General features: G+C 36.9%; 2 protein-coding genes across 2 annotated transcripts; both read left to right on the forward strand.

Moving 5' to 3' along the window:
- The first annotated feature begins 2,732 nt into the window (after window positions 1-2,732).
- LOC110689777 (pathogenesis-related protein STH-21-like) lies at window positions 2,733-3,830 on the forward strand. The gene is made up of 2 exons (XM_021866580.1): window positions 2,733-3,009; window positions 3,416-3,830. The coding sequence occupies exons 1-2, from the start codon at window positions 2,820-2,822 to the stop codon at window positions 3,709-3,711; spliced, it is 486 nt and encodes a 161-aa protein (XP_021722272.1). The 5' UTR covers window positions 2,733-2,819; the 3' UTR covers window positions 3,712-3,830.
- A 12,355-nt stretch (window positions 3,831-16,185) lies between these two features.
- Window positions 16,186-17,714, forward strand: LOC110689778 (pathogenesis-related protein STH-21-like). The gene is made up of 2 exons (XM_021866581.1): window positions 16,186-16,690; window positions 17,274-17,714. Exons 1-2 carry the CDS (start codon window positions 16,501-16,503, stop codon window positions 17,567-17,569), a joined length of 486 nt encoding a protein of 161 aa, XP_021722273.1. The 5' UTR covers window positions 16,186-16,500; the 3' UTR covers window positions 17,570-17,714.
- The last annotated feature ends 3,746 nt before the right edge of the window (window positions 17,715-21,460 follow it).

Consider the following 21,460-nt stretch of genomic DNA (forward strand, 5'->3'; position numbering starts at 1 on the left):
ATACTACTAAATGGAAATAATATATCAATATGGTGATTTTGTGGAAAATTAACTAATTTCTTTGTATTCAATTCTGAGTACCAAAAGGAGAAAGTAGTGTGTAATTTTTGCAAGTAGGTAGTCTTTAAATAAGACCAATTATCCAAGTTGAAACTACAAAGTCTATAATATCCATTTAGTGGAATTCTTTTGACACATTCACTCTTGATCTTCCTAATTTCCTATTTTGAGTCGTATTCTTTTGACTAATAATTCTCACTGCTTCACCTACTTAGCTTCACCTAACGCTACCTTACCATCTTTTTTATGCCTTTAATGCAAAGGTTATCTTATAACACAAAGTCTTAGGGTGGTATTTAAGACGTGAAAACTCTATTCTTTTTAAATTGTAACGTTTGGAGTTTTATACGCCGTATATATGTCAATTTACAATACTTATATCGTTATTATTAATATAATTATCTTTTAGATTATTAATATAATTATCTTTTAAATTCAATGATAACAATTGATATTCTAGAAGTATATATTGTTGTATTTCTTAAACATGTATTAGTATATCCTGAAGTACAAATCACAAATTACCATCAAACATGTGTGCTATAAGTGTAATTAAAATTACAACTGTTGCAATTATACAACAATAGGCGCGCCGAGAAAGTATTCTGCAAAATGATAAACAATTATAACTTAATTGGCAATTAAAGGGCTGCTCCAGTTCCTCAACTTGAGTAACAAATTTCGTATCTCAAATGGCAATGTTGTAATTCATTCTCAGCAACCTTTTTAATTTTTAATGTTTTTACAATCTAACTCATCATCAACCTCCATTTCCTCCCATTTCCTTCCATCTTCTTCAACCTTCTTCAAGAGAGATAACCCCCAGTTAACGTCTTCCAAGTAAAAAATAAGTAAAACACGTTTGTATCTCCAGCAGAGTGCACGAATAGACTAAAATACCTCCTTTAGAAACAGATTTTGTTTCTCAAATTTAGAAATTTGGAATTTCTTAATTAGTATCCCAGGCCATTTAAGAAATAATATGATGCTACATAGTACTATTTTTAAATTGGCTAAGTTATATATTATGTAATCTTTTTAGGAAAAATCAAACAAACAACCATCAAGAGATCAACCATTTTCTAGATAGCAAGTTCTCTCATCTCCTTCCTTTACTTAGTTAGATAGGTTATATATTTTATATATTATACCCTTACATTTTGAATTGGATGGATAATTCATGTCAATCTAATCAATTTTAATTTCAAGTGAATATTGTAACATAAAATTTATGTACATGTACATGTAATTAGGGGTGTCAATTTGGGTAAACAGTTCGGATTTGGGGTTAGTTTATCAGTTTCGGATTGTAACGGATCGGTTTATAACAGGTTGAAAAGATTAGCGGGTCGATTTGGGTCGGTTTTGAAAATCATCGGGTTAGTTCGGTTTGATTTTTTTTTTTATTATTGCGGTTTCTATTCGGGTCAGGTCCTAAACGGGTCGGGTTGTATTAATTTGGTTCGGGTCATAATCAGTTTGGGTTGAATCGGGTTGGTTTGAAAATGGGTTTAGCCAGTTTAAAGTGGGTTTCGGTTCAAAACAGTTCGGGTTCTAATCGGATCGGGTTGTAATCGGTTCAGGTCATAATCAATTTGGGTTAAACTAGGTCGGTTTGAAAATGAGTTTCGATTCAAAACAGATCGGGTGAAATCGGGTCCTATCATTATCGGTTCAGGTCATAATCGGTTTGGATTGAACTTGTTCGGTTTGAAAACGGGTTTACCCAAGCGGTTTCAACCCAAATCATATTGGGTTAAAATCGAGTCGGACCATTAACGAATCGAGTTTGTCAGATAATGGGTAGGAACGGGTCATGTTACAATCAAGTTAAGTCATAAATAAGTTACGTTTATCGAGTAATGGGTTGAAAAAAATCAAATCATAAACATATTGGGTTACGGGTTGTAAACAACTCAGTCATAACAAGTTACCGGTCGTAAACGGTTCGGTCTCAACGGGTTACGGGTCGAAAACGGTTCGGTCACAACGGGTTACGGGTTGGAAACGGTTCGGTCACAATGGGTTACGGGTTATAAATGGTTCGGTCACAACGGGTTACGTGTCGGATCGGTTCAGGTTTATCGGATTTTTGTCGGTTTTAAATAGTTTTCGGTTTAAAATGGGTCGGGTTACTATCGGGTTCAGACATAATCAGTTCGAATTGTTGTCAGTTTCGAGTTGTAACGGTTTGGCTTGATAACGGATCGGGTTAGTAACGGTTTCGCACAAATTCGGTTCAGTTTAGTTTCAGGTTAGAAAAAATTTGGTCGTGTCGGTTTTCGGTTTCCAAAAAATGGGTTTTTTAACAGTTCAGTTCTTTTCCAAATCGATTCGAAATAGTCGGGTTTAACGGTTCGAGTTAGAAACTGACAGCTCTACATGTAATAGATTATAAATTCATACTTTATCATATAATCGAGAGCAAATCAATTGTACCACTTTTGTATATCTAAGCAATAGCCATTTGCTCAAATAAAAAAATCAAAAGGCTACTTATCTTACATAGGAAATCAATTAAATGATCGACACTTATTCAGCAAGGGCTGCTCCACCAAGAACTACCCGATAAAGACACTTAAATAAATAAAGTGGCATCTTCTTTGTCATTACCAAGTTTTCTTTCTCTTATTATAGTACATCCCTCAACCATTATAAATACCAAATGATATATCCATTCTTTGCATATCCAATTCATCTTCCTACTAAAAAATATATCGTCTCTTAACTTTATTACTCCTTAACATAATTCAATAATCATGGGTGTTTTCACATACACATTGGCTGACATCACTAGCCCTGTCGCCGCGTCCCGGTTGTTCCAAGCTCTAGCCCTTGACAACCATAACTTTGTTCCTAAGACTTTGCCTCATTTCGCTAAATCTGTTGAGTTTATTGAAGGTGACTCTACCACTGTTGGATGCATCAAGCAGATCAATTTCCCCGATGGTTAGTTTTTTTTTAATAGCTTAACGTTTTTCAATTTTTTGTGTGCGTGACACCAAGTAATATAATAAGTAATACATGCAACAAGTTGACTTTATCATCCACTGTTAAAAGTAAACTTGTTGTATGTACTGAGAAATAAATAAAGTATATTAATGATTTAACTAGAACTTTTAAGCTCAAATCATGCATGTGTTTTACCATGGCCTTTTCCGTGGTCATTAAGGCCATGGTAAAAAGCATAATTAATTGCATAAACGACTTGGCCACCTTTCTTAAGCTATATAGAACCATGGTCTTGTACAACATATGTCTTTTTTTTTCCTTCATTTTACACCGTTGATTTTTGTGCTTATTAGCGCACAACTTTGATTATTAATAATATCATATATGTTGAATGTTTTTGCAGAGGCTCCATTCAAATATGTGAAAAACAGAGTGGACGAGATTGATTCCAACAACTTCTACCTAAAGTACACTTGCATTGAAGGAGATGCGTTTCCTGATACTGTGGAGTACGCTGTGTATGAAGACAAGTACGAGGTGTCTGAAGCCGGAACCCGGTGCAAGATGGTAGCACACTATCACATGAAGGGAGACAGTGTGATGAAGGAAGAAGATCTTCAAAAGGCCAAAGAAGGAATTCACAAGGTGTTTAAGGCTGTTGAAGAGCACCTCATTGCCAACCCTCAAGTTTATGCTTGATTGAACTATTTAATTGATCGCTTTATGAGCAAATTTGACTTTGAAGTTGGGATGATATAATTGAGGATATGTAATGTGTGGTGTGGTGTGTTTATTTATATATATATTTGTTTTTTTTACCTAGTTATTTTTAGAGGTGGCCAGTGGGCCGGGTTGGACCCAGCCCACCCTAACTCGCACGGCTGGTGGGTCACGTGGGTCCGACCCGGTTTCAATCCGGCACAGCCCGGCACAGCTCGGATTTAATCCGGGTTGTGTCGTGGGTCCAAAATTTTCGACACAACCCATTTCAACCCAGCTCAGTTTAACCCGTTTGATTCGACCCAAATCGCACAACCCGTTTTGACTCATTTAATTCGACACACCTAGCCCGTGAACCCACCTAACCCGACCCACCTGGCACAACCCAGCCCGCACGGCCCACCCGCACGAATGACCCACCCAACCCGCACGAGCCAACCCACCTAACCCGCACGCATGACCCACCCAACCCGCACGCATGACCCACCCAACCCGCACGGCCGGCACAACCCGCACGGCCCGCACAACCCGCACGGCCCGCACAGCCCGCACAATTCGCACGACCCTCACGGCCCGCATGGCCTAACATCCATTTTAAAAAAAAAAACGGCTAGTTTTTTGTATCTAACGGCTAGTTTTTTGTATCTAACGGCTAGTTTTTTAAGTGTATGATCATCCATTCTATTTTTCCTATAAATACCAATTCCATTTCACTCAAATTTCCACACAAATTCAAGCTTTCTTTCTCTCTTACTTAAAAATTCTTATTGTTCTCAAATTCTCAAGTGTTATATAGAGTTATATTTTTGTTAAAAAAAATCTCCTTAATATTATTATTAGTATTCTTAAGATTCTAAAAAAAAAAAAGTTCTTCTCCATATTATAATTAGTAATCATACAAAAAAAAAATGAGCTCAAGAGGAGGAATGGGAAGGAGTCAAAGTGGTGGTCGAAGTGGTAGCCAAAGGAGTGGTGGTGCAAATTTTTCGTATGAAATTAATACGGAAAATTTAAACCAATTTGTCAATGAATATGGAGATTATGGTTTAGGAGATAGGCAAAATATTCAAACGTCTCCACCACAACATTTCTCCCACGAGTCCCACCAATCATCAAGTTCAACTATGCCACCTCCATCGCAACCAACATCTCAACCTTCATCTCAAGGTAATTTCTAATTAAATTTTTATTGTTATGAATATTTAAAAAAACTATTATTAATGATTATAAAGTTAGTTTAGTTTCCAATTTTCTATGATTTACAATTAGTTAATTACCATGAAAAATGCGTTTAAATAAGTATAATTAAAATATTTAAAATTTAAAAGCTTATTTTCATGAATAGCATTTAAAAATTAATTTTAATAATTTGATTTATGAAAGGTGGTGGCGGTGAAAGTAGAGGTCGAGCACATTTTTCTTGGGTGTGGAAACATTTTGAACGAGTTGAGGTCACACCCCCGGGATGGCAACCTGGTCAACCAAAGAGGTTCACGTGTACATGCCTAGTTTGCAAGGCGCTAGGTGCAAATGTCAAGTCATATAATTGGAAAACGGGAGATGGAACCGGAACCTTGAGTCGGCATTTGCAAAATAAACACGACTTGTTCGAAAATGGCCCCCGTCCTTCGGGGGGTGGCGTCCAAACACAATTGGGTGGATACATGAACCAACCCGGCGGAGGTACACCTTTCATTTATAATAAAGATAGAATGATTGATGAAATGAGTACTTTAGTTATTGCTAATGAATACCCTTTTAGTTACGGTGAAAATGCAAACGTTGAGCATTTTAATAAAGTTGCATTACAACCTGCATTTACTCGTGTCCCCCGAAATACCCTAAGACGTTATACACAAACTTCTTATTATAAGTATAGGAGTGGTTTGATTGAATTATTTCGTACTTTTGATGGTCGTGTTAGTTTTACAAGTGATACATGGACTTCTAGTTTTGGCGAACCTTTTCTTTGCATTACTGCTCATTGGGTGGATGATGATTGGTTTATTCAAAAACGTATACTATGTTTTCAAGCTATGGAAGAAAGGCATACCGGTTTTAACATCAAAGTTCGTATTTTGGATTGTTTAAAAGAATTTCACTTGAATAATAAAGTTTTTTCTTTGTCTCTTGATAATGCAACTGCAAACACAAAGTGTATTGACTATTTGAAAAATGACTCCGAGTTGAATTTGTTGTTGGGTGGTAGTCTCTTGCATGTTAGATGTTGTGCTCATATTTTGAATTTGTCTGTTCAAGAGGGTCTCGCTGAGTTGCAACCATTGCTAAACCCAATTAGAACAGTTATAAAATGGATTAGGATTACTCAGTCAGTTAGAAGAAAGTACATAGCTATGTGTAAAGAGAGAGGTCTTAAGAAAAGACAATGGTCTATTGATACCCCTACCCGTTGGAATTCTACTTTCAAGTTGTTGAGTGATGCTATAAAGTATCGTGATATTTTGACCCAACTTTACAATGAGACTCGTGTTGATCCTACTGAGTTAATAACCGAAAGTCATTGGACTAATGCTTCTTTTGTTCGTGATGTTTTAAATGCTTTTGATAGTGCAACTCATATTTTCTCTTATATTTATGAGCCTAACGTTCATTTAGTCATAATTGAGTGTGTTAAAGTTGTTCACACCATCGAAGAGCATATGAAGATTGATGGACTTCGTCCCGTTCTTGATAGCATGAAACGTAAGTGGCATACTTATTTTAGTGAATTTCCAATCATTTATGGAATTGCTGCTATTCTTGACCCCGGTGTCAAAGCTGAAGGTTTGGAAAATCTTTTAGAATTTTATTATACAAGTTTAAGTATCGATTATGATGTTAGTGAATATATTAACAAATGCAAATCTGTTTTGGGAGACCTTTATGATCATTATGCATCTATTTATGGTTTTGATTTGGCAACACCAACTACTACTAGCACTTCCGATTCTAGATTTGGTTTTCTTGATAAAGTTATGAAAAAAAACACAAAGCATCTACATCATTCTCATCATCATCTTCTTCAACACTTGCTATTAATGATTATTTGTCATATCAACATGAGACCAATAACAACTTTCAAATTATAAAATGGTGGCAAGAACATAAAAAAAGTTTTCCTATATTGGCGAGAATTGCAAAAGATATACTTGCAGTTCCCGCTTCATCTGTTGCTTCCGAGTCTGCTTTTAGTGCAGGTAGAAGAGTGTTAGATGAAAAAAGATCTCGCTTAACTCCGGAAAGCATTCAAATTTGTGTTTGTAAGAAAGATTGGGATCAAGCTGAAAGAAGAACTCAAGGTTTAAAGGAAGACGAAGACGATGAAGATGATCCTGTGATGATATTGGAGTCGTCAACGGATGATGCAGCTTCCGGGGATGATGATGCAACAAACATGGGTGGCTAGAAAAGTCTAAATCAGGTACGCTAAGAACTACGTGGGCTTTGATTCTTTCGGGATACGTAGGCAACTTATTTTTCGAAAATTACAATTTAATTGCAAAATTAAATTTTAGTTTTCTAAAGATAGGTCCAAGCCCCCCCCCCCAAATTTCAAAAGAAGTACAATATAAGAACTACGCTGGCTTTGATTCCTTATTTTATAATATAAGGATACGTAGGCATCTTAATTAAGAGCAAGCCATCAAATTGTTAATTTTGTAAAAATTAAAACACCACACAACCCACCCGACCCTAACCCACGAACCCACCCGACCCTAACCCACAAACCCACCCGACCCTAACCCACCTAACCCACAAACCCACCCGACCCTAACCCACTAACCCACCCGACCCTAACCCACCTAACCCACAAACCCACCCGACCCTAACCCACTAACCCACCCTTCGACCCACCCTAACTCACTAACCCACCTTGACCCGTCTAACCCACGAACCTAGCTCGACCCACCCATGACCCGTCTAACCCACAAACCCAGCTCGACCCACCCACGATCCGTCTAACCCACAAACCCAGCTCGACCCACCCACGACTCGTCTAACCCACGAACCTAACCCTGGTGTGTCCAACTTCTCCGACCCAACCCACGACCCGGCCCACCCTACCCTACGTGTGTCGTGCCGTGTGTCATGAAACCCCAACCCGCGACCCACCTAACCCTAACCCAGCTCGCACGACTCGCACGGTGGACACCTCTAGTTATTTTGATGGGTTTGGGAAAATAATAATAATGTGTGACAGTGTGAAACACGTATGTACTTGCAAAGAAATGCATTGTGAATTTGTCAGAGATGATACATTTAATATATATGAGTAACAATTTTCTATGATTAAGTTGTTTGTTTCAACTTATTACAAGTACCGGTATTTTTCAATACTACGCATAAGTTTAATTTAGATAACATAAGTTCTAATACAGGTACATTAAGCAATGTTATGGCAAAATTAGTTCAAATAATACAATAATAGTTATGATAATTTAACATGCTGATATAATGTCAGAGAATATAAGTTGGAAGAATCAAATTAAAGTCTGTACAAGTTAAGAAGTTAAATGTTTCAATATCAAAGTCAAGAAGTTAAAGTGTTTTTTTTTTTTAAAGTTAAACTAAGTTATATATGTTGGAGTAAAGAGAGGAAAGGTAGTTGATCTCTCGCCCAATCGGGCGTAGCTTGTCCGACCTGGCGCGAGAACAAGTGTTTTTTGATATGTTTGGGCGCCCGGTCGGGCAGTGATTACCCTACCGGGCGCGACAATAAAGTTGATTTTCGTCGTTTGTTCACTATGTCGGGCGCGTCACCGGGCGGAGCCTGCCTCGCCGGGCGCGAGAGCAAAGTTGAGATTACGTATCACTTTCTTCCGATTGGGCGAATCTCGCCCGACCGGACGCGGAAACACGTCAGATTACCAATGACTCTTTAACTTCCTCTTCCTTTGTAACTCCCCCTTAACTCTCATAATTAATGGGATGTTTTAAGGGGTTGTTTACTATCTTTTATTTCTGATTTAAAGCTTTGTCTCTTTGGATTCTTCAACTCTTGATTATCCCATCTTCCATTATATATTTCCATAATTGGAAAAATCAGATTAACACAACAAAAAAAAACACATTAAGCTAAACACAATTCTCTCTTTGGGCATAAGTTTACTAGTCTCCAACCTCCCACCCAAAAAGTGCCTTTGTATGGGAGTGGTGTATGTAACCTTAGGGAACATACCGACGAATACAATTGTGCACCGCAATTACGCCGGATTTCGATTTCAAGTCAGTGATTATCATCACGCCACACCGAAATTTCTTTGAGTATATATTATTTTCTCTCCCCTTGTTCATTTTATTGACTATTTGTTCTAGACCCTCTTTATATTACAACAAGTTCCATATCCCTTTATTTTATTAGCAAGACCACAATCAATTCGTGTTTTTAATAGCAAGATCACAATTCACACTTGATTGCTAAATGTTAATCTTTTATATTCACTTATTTTAGAAAAATTTCACAAATGCTAATAAATAAATAAGTAAATAATAGTGACAAGTTTAGGTCTAGTTAGTAAGATCGTCTGAATTGAAAAGGTTAATAAGACTTTATATCCCAATTCAATTCACAACTAAAATACGACGTTCTAATAAAATCAAATAAATTCATATTAGTTAAGTAAACATAAGGCAAATACAACACACATCAACCATTACAACTTTCCCCGGGACGGTAGAAATGTTTTCAAGTAAACATTTGTGTTTGCTTATTATATGGCACAGTTAATACTTTAAGTTAAAATAAAAGTACTTACAACTACAATAATTATTTACTCCTTAAACTTATTATGGCAAATAATTTGCTATCTCGCCACGTGTTACTTCCACTAGAGCTGGAAATCTATGAAATAAAATGACAACACGATCGAAACCAACACGATACAAATGCAAAATTACTGAGAAAAAACACAAAATTGACATAACACGACCCAAGACCAATTTAATGAATATGACCCATTTTGACAAGATGGTCAAATTATGCAATTATCGTACATCTTACATAGTTTTTGATGAATAGTTGCACCATGATGAATTCTGTGAGTAACACGAAATGATGAATACGACACGACCCTCCCTTTGTCCAGCTCTAACTCCATTCTAAAGATGACATGACTTCAAATCCTCATCACTGATGTAGCTTCACTGCTCTCTTCTGTCTTCACATCTAAAACCATGAGTCGTTAAAACTTGAACTCACAATCTCTCGTTTGAATGTAAATAGTTGAATACTAGGATGTGCAAACAATTCAAGTGCACAAAGCCTCAAATTCTTTGGGCCCAAGAATCTATAATTTTAATTACTACGTAATTAAGATCTGGAGTGCAAAAATATCTAGTGAAAATCTACATTTAAGCACAAGATGGCTATTGGTTAAGTTGATCATTGTTACACATCATCAAATTAAAGGAGAACATTGCTGCTAGGCGTTGTGGGTTCGAATCTCTTTCTCACCCTTTAATTCTTTTTTTATTTATTTACTACGTATTTTTTAATTTTTTTATTTACGTTTTTACCTATTGATACTAATACATCAAGTCTTGAACTCGTGACCGAATGGATGGAAGGAGCTAGGGAAGATATATCTATCTCAAGTTTTCAACATATCTTGCTTTCCATGGTAAGGGGATAAGGGCTATATCTATATCCATTGAATGGAATTATTTGACCAATTTAGTCTCATAGGAGTCAAATTCTATTGAGATATTCACACTTGCATTGCTTCGCCAACTCTGCTTCACCTACTCTTGCCTCACCACCGTCTTTTAACTGTTTTTAATGCAAAAGCACAACTTTCAGCCTTTTGCTCCTAACGTTTACATACTTCCTTTGTTTGTTTAATGTCAAGCTTTAAGTTTAACTTTTGCATTATTATTCACAAACTAAATTTGACCAACTAATATGCTTATAATTATAATTCAAATGGTGTAAAATTAAAATTTTGTTCAATTTGTCAATATGTATGTAGTTTCAAAACTTCAACTTTTCACATAAATGTTATTGATATACTCGTATCATGTATAATTTAAGATATTAATGCTTAAGAAATTATGCATTGTGATACTAACATAGAGAATCCTTATCCTTATAGTTTAAAAGTAGTTTTGATTGTGATTAATAATCTTAACTCATTATAGTTTTAAGTCTAGTGTTTTCAATATTTCTTATGATTCAACTTGTTGCATTTAATTTATTTATTATTTTATTTTACAACCTCACACATTTATTGTGTGCTTTCCTGCTAAATTGAATGAACATAATAGCTTAAATCTCATTGATGGCTGCCATGACCAATATATAATACAAGTTTACCCTAATGAGATAGAATTAGGAAACTAACGAAAGATATTCTAGCCATAAAATATGGTCACAAAATATATCCTATAATTTCCCAAAATATATCCTCAATACCCCCCCTCAAGTTGGAGCATGGGGATAAAAATGCCCAACTTGGAAAGAAAGTAATCAAACTGATTCTTCCCAAGTGCCTTAGTAAAAACATCCGCCAATTGCGCCTTAGTGGAAACATAGGATGGAGCAATTTAGCCCTCTCTAATAGCATCACGAACAATATGACAGTCAATCTCAATGTGTTTCGTACGTTCATGAAAAACTGGATTATTTCTGGCTATATGTAGGGCAGATTGACTATCACAGAACAACTTGATCGCCTTAGGGTAATAGTAAGGCTTTTAACCATTTCAACTCACATGTGATCGACGCCATGGATTGATACTCGGCCTCAGCAGAAGATGTTGATATTGTAGGTTGTTTCTTGGTCTTCCAAGAAATAGGAGAAGGACCAAGAAACACAAGCCATCCTGTCAACGAACGACGAGTAAGAAGACACGCCGCCCAATCTGAATCACACCAACCCTGCAAAGTCAGGTCACTATCTGCACTCAACAAAATAACGTGGCCTGGGGTGCCCTTTAAATATCGAACCACCCTTAGAGCTGCCTCCCAGTGCTCACTACGAGGCTCTTGCATATATTGCGAGAAAATATGAACTGAATACGCCAAACTTGGTCTAGTAACCGAGAGATAAATTAACCACCCTACTAGTCTGCGATAAGACACAAGATTCATAAGTAACTCACCACTAGCAAGGCTAAGCTTGTGATTTTTCTCAATCGGAAAACCACTTGGCTTTGCCCCTAATAACCCTACTTATGAAATAATATCTAAGGTGTATTTTCGTTAACACAAAAACAAACCAGATTTACTATGAGAAACCTCGATGCCTAAAAAATACTTCAAAAGACCAAGATCCTTCATCTTGAAACAATCACAAAGGTAAGCCTTGAATACAGTCAATGCAGCGGAATCATTCCCAGAAATAATAAGATTATCGACATAGACTAAGGCATTAATTTGAACATTGCCATTAGTGTATGTGAAAAGAGAATAATCAGAGTAAGATTATAGATGACCGTACCCTTTCAGAGCCGTAGTCAGTTTTGCAAACCAACACTTAGGAGCTTGTTTCAACCCATACAAAGACTTTCTCAAACAACGCACCAAACTCTGATCCGAGCTCTCAAAACCGGGAGGTAGTTTCATGTATACCTCCTCATCCAGATCACCATGTAGAAAGGCATTATGAACATCCATCTATTGAAGCTCCCAATTTTTAGAAGTGGCTATAGCAAGAAAAGCGCGCATAGTAATCATTTTTGCAACCGAAGCAAAAGTCTCACCATAATCGATACCTTCTTGCTGATGATTACCAAAGACAACTAACCGAGACTTGAGACGTTCAATATCACCATTAGACAAAAATTTTTTGTCTTGTACACCCATTGACTGCCTAGAGCCTTCTTGCCTGGAGGAAGATGCTCTAATGTCCAAGTCCCATTGTCTTCTAATGCCCTTATTTCCTCTTTCATAGAACGTTGCCAACCTTCAGATTTCATGGCTTCTTTAAAGGATCTTGGATCCTTTCCCTGAACAACTGCTACAAGAAACTTGTGATAATTCACAGAAAAAATGTCACAATTTATATAGTGCGCTAAAGGATAAGGCGTACCTGAAGGAAAATTGGAAGACGGAGTGGAAGGAGACGGATTTTTAGCAAATATAGAATGAGTCACATAATCCCGAAGCTTGATGGATGGAAACTTGTCACAGTGGCCATGACCCATGGGAGAGTGGGCTGTGGACTGCTGCTGTACCGAGCTGCTGTCTTTGGTAGTTACTGTGTGCTGCTACAGAACTTCGGCAGAAGTGGGAGACGCATCGTCCGTGAGCTGTTGCGGGCCAGAGGGAGCTGGGCTGATTGGTCTGCTGTCCTCGGCTGTACCCATATCAGCAGGGCTGCGAGGCTGGGATGTAGCAGACCCAACGCCCGAGGGATTTCCAGCGCCCTGGACAGAAACCGGGGCTGGTTGTTGCTCTCCTATGCCAAAGCTCGTTGGGTCAGTGCGTGGGGAAGTAACAGCCACCTCCTCGTCTGTACCCCCACTATTGCCCTCAAAAAATACACCACTTTCATCCCACAACTCATATTCAATAAAATCATCATGCACATCACAATTAGGCTCATAAACCTGAGACTTAATATTTACATCTTCCGGACAACTAAACGGAAACACATCTTCAATGAATTTAACATCACGAGAAACAAAGAATACCTTAGACTCCAAATCATACAATCTCCACCCTTTCTTCCCATATGGATAACCCACAAACACACACTTTCGACTTCAACTAGCAAATTTATCACCATTCGTTTTCTGATTGTGAGCGAAACAAAGACACCCAAACGTGCGAATAGAATCAAAATGAGGTGGTTTATTAAAAAGAATTTCGAATGGAGTTTTGTTTTGAAGTAAAGGAGTAGGAGTTCGATTAATTAAGTGAGCGGCAGCAAGAACACACTCACCCCAAAAATAAATGGGCAATTTGGCTTGAAATCTGAAGGCTCTCCCTACTTCCAAAATGTGTTTATGTTTTCTCTTTACCCTCCTGTTTTGTTGCGGTGTACCCACACAAGAGGTTTGAAATATAATCCCAGTTGCAGCAAAAAAACCAAGCAAATAATTAAACTCGGTACCATTGTCACTTTGCACAACTTTAGTTGACTGGGAAAATTGTCTGTCTACCATAGCAACAAACGACAAAAACATACGAAACACCTCAGTTTTATCAATCAACAAATATATCCACACTACTCTAGGATAATTATCAACAATTGTCAAAAATTAACGAGCTCCGCACGACGAAACATAACAATATGGACCCCATATCACAATAAACTTTCTCAAATATTCTAGACGCTTTATTATCACTCAAAGGAAATCTATCTCTAGGATGTTTCGCACGCATACAAATTTCACACCCTTTATCAAGACTATCTTTACAATTAACAGTAGGAAGCAACTTAACTACTTTCTCGGAAGGATGACCCATACGACGATGCCATAGCTCCAAATTAGACCTTGCGTCAATAACACCTACATGATGCACGGAATCCGATTTGCTAAAATAGTACAATCCGTCCCTCCGAGCTCCGGTTCCAATCAACTCCTTTGTTTGATCCTGTATAGCACACATATATGAGTTAAATTGGACAATACAATTAAGCTCATCATTAAGCTGTGAAACAAAAAGTAAATTACAACTCAAATTAGGGACGTAGAGCACCCCAGTTAGAGTGATTTTGTCCGACAAACAAACTGAACCAATAAGAGAAATCAACACTATTTCACCGTTCGGTAACCCTACAGGACATTCAAAGCTCTTTGTATCAAAATGCCAAGATTTTTCTCCTGTAACATGATGCGTGGCTCCTGTATCAATAATCCAAGCGGTATCATCAAACTTATCATTCGAACAATTTTCGAAAATTTTGGTATTACCCACCAAATTTGTAATTGTATGCCATTGTTCACTTGGAAATAATTGGCCACTCGAACTCATAATCTGATTGTTGGAAGATGTAGCACTACTATTGCACTCATAATCTGGTGGCGGTGGATTGCTGCCATCCACCATGGTTCACCGAAAAAAATGTTTTGTGTTTTTTTTTTTCCTTTTTGTACCATGATAAACGGGTCTAGGCCACACCCATCACAAGTGCCCACTATACAAGTCCAATGAGGTTCTACCTCAAAACCACATGACAATAAGGGGAGTAGCCCCTTAGCTTTATAAAGTGGACACAACTTTCTTGTTTCTTCAATGTTGGATACACTTCCCAACACTTTCATACTCTTTCGATATGGGACAACACTTTCACTTACATGTGGCACTCACATGTGAGTTTTCTCATGGGCTCAACACTCCCCCTCACATGTGAATTGTCCATAATACTAGACCAGATCACAACACAACCCAACCTAGGCTTTGATACCATGATTTAACCTGCTCTTGATACCATGCTAAATTGAATGAACATAATAGCTTAAATCTCATTGATGGCTGCCATGACCAATATATAATACAAGTTTACCCTAATGAGATAGAATTAGGAAACTAACAAAAGATAGCCAAAAGATATTCTAGCCATAAAATATGGTCACAAAATATATCCTATAATTTCCCAAATTATATCCTCAATATTTCCCTACTTTTAATAGTTAACTAGTGTGTGGCTCGGGCGATGCCCAGCGTTGCTAGTTTGTACTTCTTTAATTTAATAATTATGTTCTACTGTTTGTATAGTTATTGTGTGGTTCGGGCATTGTCTTGGGTGTTATTGTTTTTTTTTTTTTACCTCATATGTATTTATTTTCTAATCTTGTGAAATATAAATAAAAAATATAACCCCTAATTTACATAATATATTAAAGGAATATATAATGTTAATTATGTGAAATTTAAAATGTTAATCAAAGTTGGTTGAGATGGCAAATGTATGACCTTTGTATTTTGGAGGTTATGGGTTTGATTCTCTCTCAAAGCATAATTTATTTTGTTAAATGAAGTGGCAAGCTTATGTGGTGCATAAACCTTAAGATAGTGACATGGCATTGTCCAAATACTTTGAAGATTAAGTAATCATATAATAATAAACGAATACAATATATATATATATATATATATATATATATATATATATATATATATATATATATATAGATACATGGAGGAATTTAGGTACGTCTTCTCATAACACCGTGACCTAAACTATCAAGGAGTAAAAAATGAGCAAACTTACTATCTAAAAACGAATCTATCTATATCTTGATGAATCGGAGTATGTATGCTATTCCCCTCACTTAGACCCTGTTCACTTTACTTTACAAAATTATTTTCGGTAAAAATAATTTCAGTTCAGTAAAAATAATTTATGTTCAGCAAAAATAAGTTCAGATCAATAAAAATAAGTTTAGTTTAGTAAAAATAATTTCAGTTCAGTAAAAATCAATAACTTTAAAGAATAAATATAATAAAAAATCAGTTAAATAATTTCAGTTCAGCAAAAATAATTTAAGTTCAGCAAAAATAATTTCATTTCAGTTAAAAATAATATTAGTTCAGCAAAAATAACGTGAAATGAATATTGCCTTATTCAACTCTATCAAAAGGTTAACTAAAAAGAACTTGAAATAATGAGGCGGCTTCTTTAATTTGTCCTTACCAATAACTTACTTTATTTTAGTTAGACTTTCCACACCCCTAACCCTATAAATACCCAATCTATTTCTCATTCTTTACATATCGAATTCATTCTCTTCTTCACTACCAAATCTTCTTACTAAACTAAGCCTTTTATTCTTTTAGATAATTATCCTTAGCTCTCTTAAATTTATCACTCCTTAATCATGGGTGTTTTCACATACACATTGGCCGACATCACCAGCCCAGTCGCTGCGTCTCGGCTGTTCCAAGCTCTAGCCCTTGACAACCATAACTTTGTTCCTAAGGCATTGCCTCACTTGGCTAAATCCGTTGTGTTTGTTGAAGGCGACTCCACCACTGTTGGATGTATCAAGCAGATCAATTTCCCCGATGGTTAGTTTATTAATTAAACGTTACTCCTTCTTGTGTGTATAACATGCTAACATCCGCTAATATAACACATTAACATACACCTATTATTGTTTTGTAAATAATTCAACTTCTTTTTATAAGGTTGCTTTTACTTTTCTCAATGTACAACTTTGATTTTTTTTTTTTTTTTTTTTTTTTTTTTGTAAATAAGGTACTCCCTCTGTTTTTTTTTTTGCCCCATATAAAATATTTAGGTTAACTTTAAATAACTTTGACTACAAATTCTCACTAATCTACAAGAGATAACATACTCATGTGAAGATCTTGTTGGATTCGTCAAATTGTATACTATATTTATATCAAGTTTATATTATTTTTGCGCTTATAAAAATGAAGATATATACATTTTAACACGCGTCTCGGATACCATAAAAAGTCAAATGAGATATAAAAAAAAAAGGGATAAAGCGAATAACTTTTACTTATCTCAATGTATAACTTTAATCATTAAATTTTAACTTTTTTTACGAAGTTGACTTTTACTTTTTTAAATGTACAACTTTGATCATTAATAATATTAATATTACGTTGATCATTTGTCCAGAGGCTCCATTCAAATATGTGAAAAATAGAGTGGACGAGATTGATTCCGGCAACTTCTACCTAAAGTACACTTGCATTGAAGGAGATGTGTTCCCTGATACAGTGGAGTACGCTGTGTACGAAGATAAGTATGATGTATCTGAAGCCGGAACTCGGTGCAAGATGGTGGCACACTACCACATGAAGGGAGACAATGTGATGAAGGATGAGGATATTGAGAAGGCCAAAGAAGGAATTCAGAAGATGTTTAAGGCTGTTGAAGAGCATCTCATTGCCAACCCTCAAGTTTATGCTTGAACTATTTAATTATTTATTCAAAGTTTTATGAGTGATTTAACTAAAAAAATTGAAGTTATAATTGAGTATGTAATGTGTGCGGTTTTCAATTTTCCTGCTTTTTTGGGGGTGGTTTGGGAGAAATAATAAAGTGTGAGATCGAAAAGTATGTGCTTGTTGAGATGTAAATTGCGAAAATGTAAGAGATGTTAAGTTTCACTTACTAATGAAAGTATTTATGTGACTAAAACAAGCTATAAAGAAGTAAATGTTGTTCTTGATTATAATTATTTATTTCTATTTTAATTTTATATAAATCGATCCCCCAAGGGATGGCATATACGAACCTCCCTTTAAGAGCAAGATCACAATCGATAACTAATGGTAAAAGTGTAATCAATTCATTGCACCTAAACTTAAAAGCCTCATATAAATGTATATGTTAAATACGAGCCTAGGTCATGCCTGTCATAAAAATGAAAGTCCACTTATATAATCTAATGAGGTTCCTTTCAAAAATCATACGATTTTAGGAGTAATAGTTCATTAACCTTATAGAGTGCTTATCATATTTTATTGAAGTGCGACACTCTTTTTTAGAACTTATTGAACATGACTTAAATAGTTATGTGTTATTTTTATCATCATATTTTATAAAATTTATCAAAATAAGACATTTAAATTAAAAACCACCTTAAATAATCAATATTTTGTTAGAAACAAACACCTCGACCTATTTAATATTTTTGGAAGACGCTTTACTCATATTTTTTTAATTTTGACAAAAACCACCATCAACTACGTATAAAAATTTATATCCAGATTCCAATCACAGTGATTGTTGTAGCAATTGTAAGCTCTGTAAATGTCAAAACCAAAAATTTAAGGTTCTTGGCAAAAAAAAAAAAAAAAAAAAACTTTATATCAGCTCTAGTAACGCTGTAACGGATGATGGGGTAATACACGAAGATTTGGAGGGAGTGAATAAGGTGGCTGTGGATTACTTTAAGAGTTTATTTACGTCTTCTCTGCCCGAAAATTTTGATGATGCTCTAGTTGGCAGAGAAAACAGAGTGACGACCTCAATGGATGAGATTTTGTGTGCCGAGTACTCTGATGGCGAAGTTCTTCAAGCTCTGAAACAAATGCATCTCTTGAAAGCCCCGGGTTCTGATGGGTTATGTGCTCCCTATTTTTAAGACTTATTGGCATATTGTGGGGCCTGCCGTGACTACTGTGGTAATTGGAGTTTTACAGGGTGAGATGATTCCGAAGGAAATTAATGAAACTTTTATTGTTCTTATTCCGAAGAAGAAGGCCCAGATAAAATGTCAGAGTTCCGCCCTATAAGTTTGTGCAATGTGGTCTATAAGCTCGTCTCTAAAGTTCTAGCTAATAGATTGAAATCGTTTTTGTCTGAAATTACTTCTCTTAATCAGAGTGCTTTTACTCCCGGAAGGTTGATTACAGATAACATTTTAGCAGCTTTTGAGGTTTTTCACTATATGAAAAATTCTAGCAGTGAGACGGGGTCGTTAGTTCTGAAGCTGGACATGGCAAAAGCATGTGATAGGGTGGAGTGGACGTTTTTTAGAGCTGTAATGGAAAATTTTGGTTTTGCAGAGTGCTGGATTGACAGGGTTATGCATTGTGTTTCTTCAGTGTCGTTCTCTATTTTGATAAATGGAGCACCTTCGGGGGAGTTTACTCCGGCTAGGGGTTTACGTCAAAGTGATCCATTATCCCCCTATTTGTTTATTTTGTGTGCGGAGGCATTGTCGGGTTTGTTAAATAAGGAAGTGGAGAGACCGAGAGAGGTGGGCTTCATGGAGTGAGAGTGGCTGCTACGGCTCCTTCTATATCTCATTTACTATTTGCAGATGACTATCATTTTTTCGAAAGCATCCTTGGAAGAGGTTGGTAATATTCGAAAGGTGATCCAGATCTATGAGAGTGCGTCGGGTCAGATGGTGAATTTGGATAAAAACTACGGTGTCCTTTAGTAAAGGAAATCCGGAGTCAAGAAGAGTAGAGTTAGCCAGAGTTTTTAGGGGGGAAAAGGGTGGACATTCATGATAAGTTTTTGGGGCTTCTAACGGTGGTAGGGAGATCTAAGAGAGTGATTACGAGGGGCGTTAGGGAGAAATTATGGAAGCGATTGCAGGGATGGAAGGGGGTTTTTTTTTTTTATCTAAAGCCGGTCGGGAAACCTTGATTAAGGCAGCGGCCTAATCTATTCCGACCTATGCGATGAGTGTGTTTAAATTCCCTTCTTCATTTTTGTGATGAAGTGCGTTCTTTGGTGTCGAATTTCTAGTGGGGTCAAAAGAAAGGGGAACGGAAAATTCACTAGTTGGCATGGAAGAAGCTCTGTGAGCCAAAAGCTGTTGGTGGTCTGGGTTTGATTTTGAATACTTTAATGCGGCTTTGTTGGGTAAACAGGCATGGAGACTAATGATGGTACCGGATAGCTTTGATAGCAAAAATGTTGAAAAGTTCGATAGTATGTGGATGGGGATTATATGTCATCAGAGTTGGGGAATAATCCAAGTTATACGTGGCGAGGAATTTGGGGTGTCAAATGGGTATTGCAAAGGGGGTTGAGAGTGAGGATCGGGGATGGTCTTAAAACTTCAGTTTGGAGCAGCCCATGGATACCAGAAAAGTCATTTCTCCTCGTGGTAATGCCAGGGATGACTTAATGGTATGCGATTTGATTCACCTTCCCACTGCAACTTGGAACTACTCTCTAATCAAAGAGCTCTTCTTACCTTTTGAGAGGGAAAGAATTCCAAGCATCCCTCTTAGTATTCGATTGCTGGAAGACTCTTGGTGCTGGGACTTAGAAAAGAATGGGGAATTTTATTTCCGCTCAGCTTTTCGTGCTATATTTGGGGAATGTGCTAATGAGAATGTAGCATCGTCTTCGGAAAGATCAAATTTCTGGGGTAAGATCTGGAGTGTTAATACTTTACCAAGGGTAAAGATTTTTTTCTGGAGGCTAGGGCCTGTAATGGTGTTTTACCTACAGTTCAAGGACTGAAAAAAAGGAGTGTGGGGGCTGATGCAGTGTGTGGGATTTGTGGGGCGGAAGACGAGAAAGAGCTACATTGTCTTAGGGGATAGATGTGTGATAGCCAAGCTTATTTGGGACGAGTGTGCTATGGGGAATGAGATCAGTGGGTTCTTTCGTGATTTTAATGAGATGGCCTGGGCATGTTTTGAAAGGTTTCCAAGAGCTGAGCTTGGTCTGTTTATGACAGTTTGTTGGGTTATTTGGCTGGCCAGAAATAAATGGATCTTTCAAGGAGAGAAATGTGACCCTAAGAAGTCCCTAGAGTATGTGACAAAGCTCATGAGTGAGTTAGCGGTGGAGGGTGTGGAGGTGGGGTGTGCAGGGAACCAGACATAAGAGGTGGAAAGCTCCTGCTGCAGGGTGCTATAAGCTGAATGTAGACGGGAGTACAGACGAGGGGAGAGGTTCTTCTGCTAGGGTTGTTATTAGGGGGGCTGATGGTGAGGCTCAGCTTGCTGCTACTTGGAAGGTGGATGACTGCTGGTCACCGAATGTCAGTGAAGCAAAAGCAATTCTTTTTGGACTACAAGTGGCTACAGAATTTGGTTATCGAAGGCTAGTTGTTGAGAGTGATTGTCTTGGTGTGGTGAATGCAATTCAATCGCAAGAGAGAGGAGGAAATGACTTCTTCTTAGTTCTTGGTGATGTTTATCATGTTTGTAGTTTCTTTGAGTTTATTACTTGGAGTTATGTTAGTAGAGAAGGAAATAAGGTAGCTCACGAACTTGCGCACTATGTGCCGTGAGTTGCTGGTAGGAGAGTGTGGTTGTCTGACTTTCCTTCTTGTATTGCATCATTTTTGGCTTCAGATAAGTCTTTTAATGAAAGTTAGTTGC

Source organism: Chenopodium quinoa, unplaced genomic scaffold (assembly GCF_001683475.1).
Source record: "Chenopodium quinoa cultivar QQ74 unplaced genomic scaffold, ASM168347v1, whole genome shotgun sequence".
NCBI classification, from domain to species: domain Eukaryota; kingdom Viridiplantae; phylum Streptophyta; class Magnoliopsida; order Caryophyllales; family Amaranthaceae; genus Chenopodium; species Chenopodium quinoa.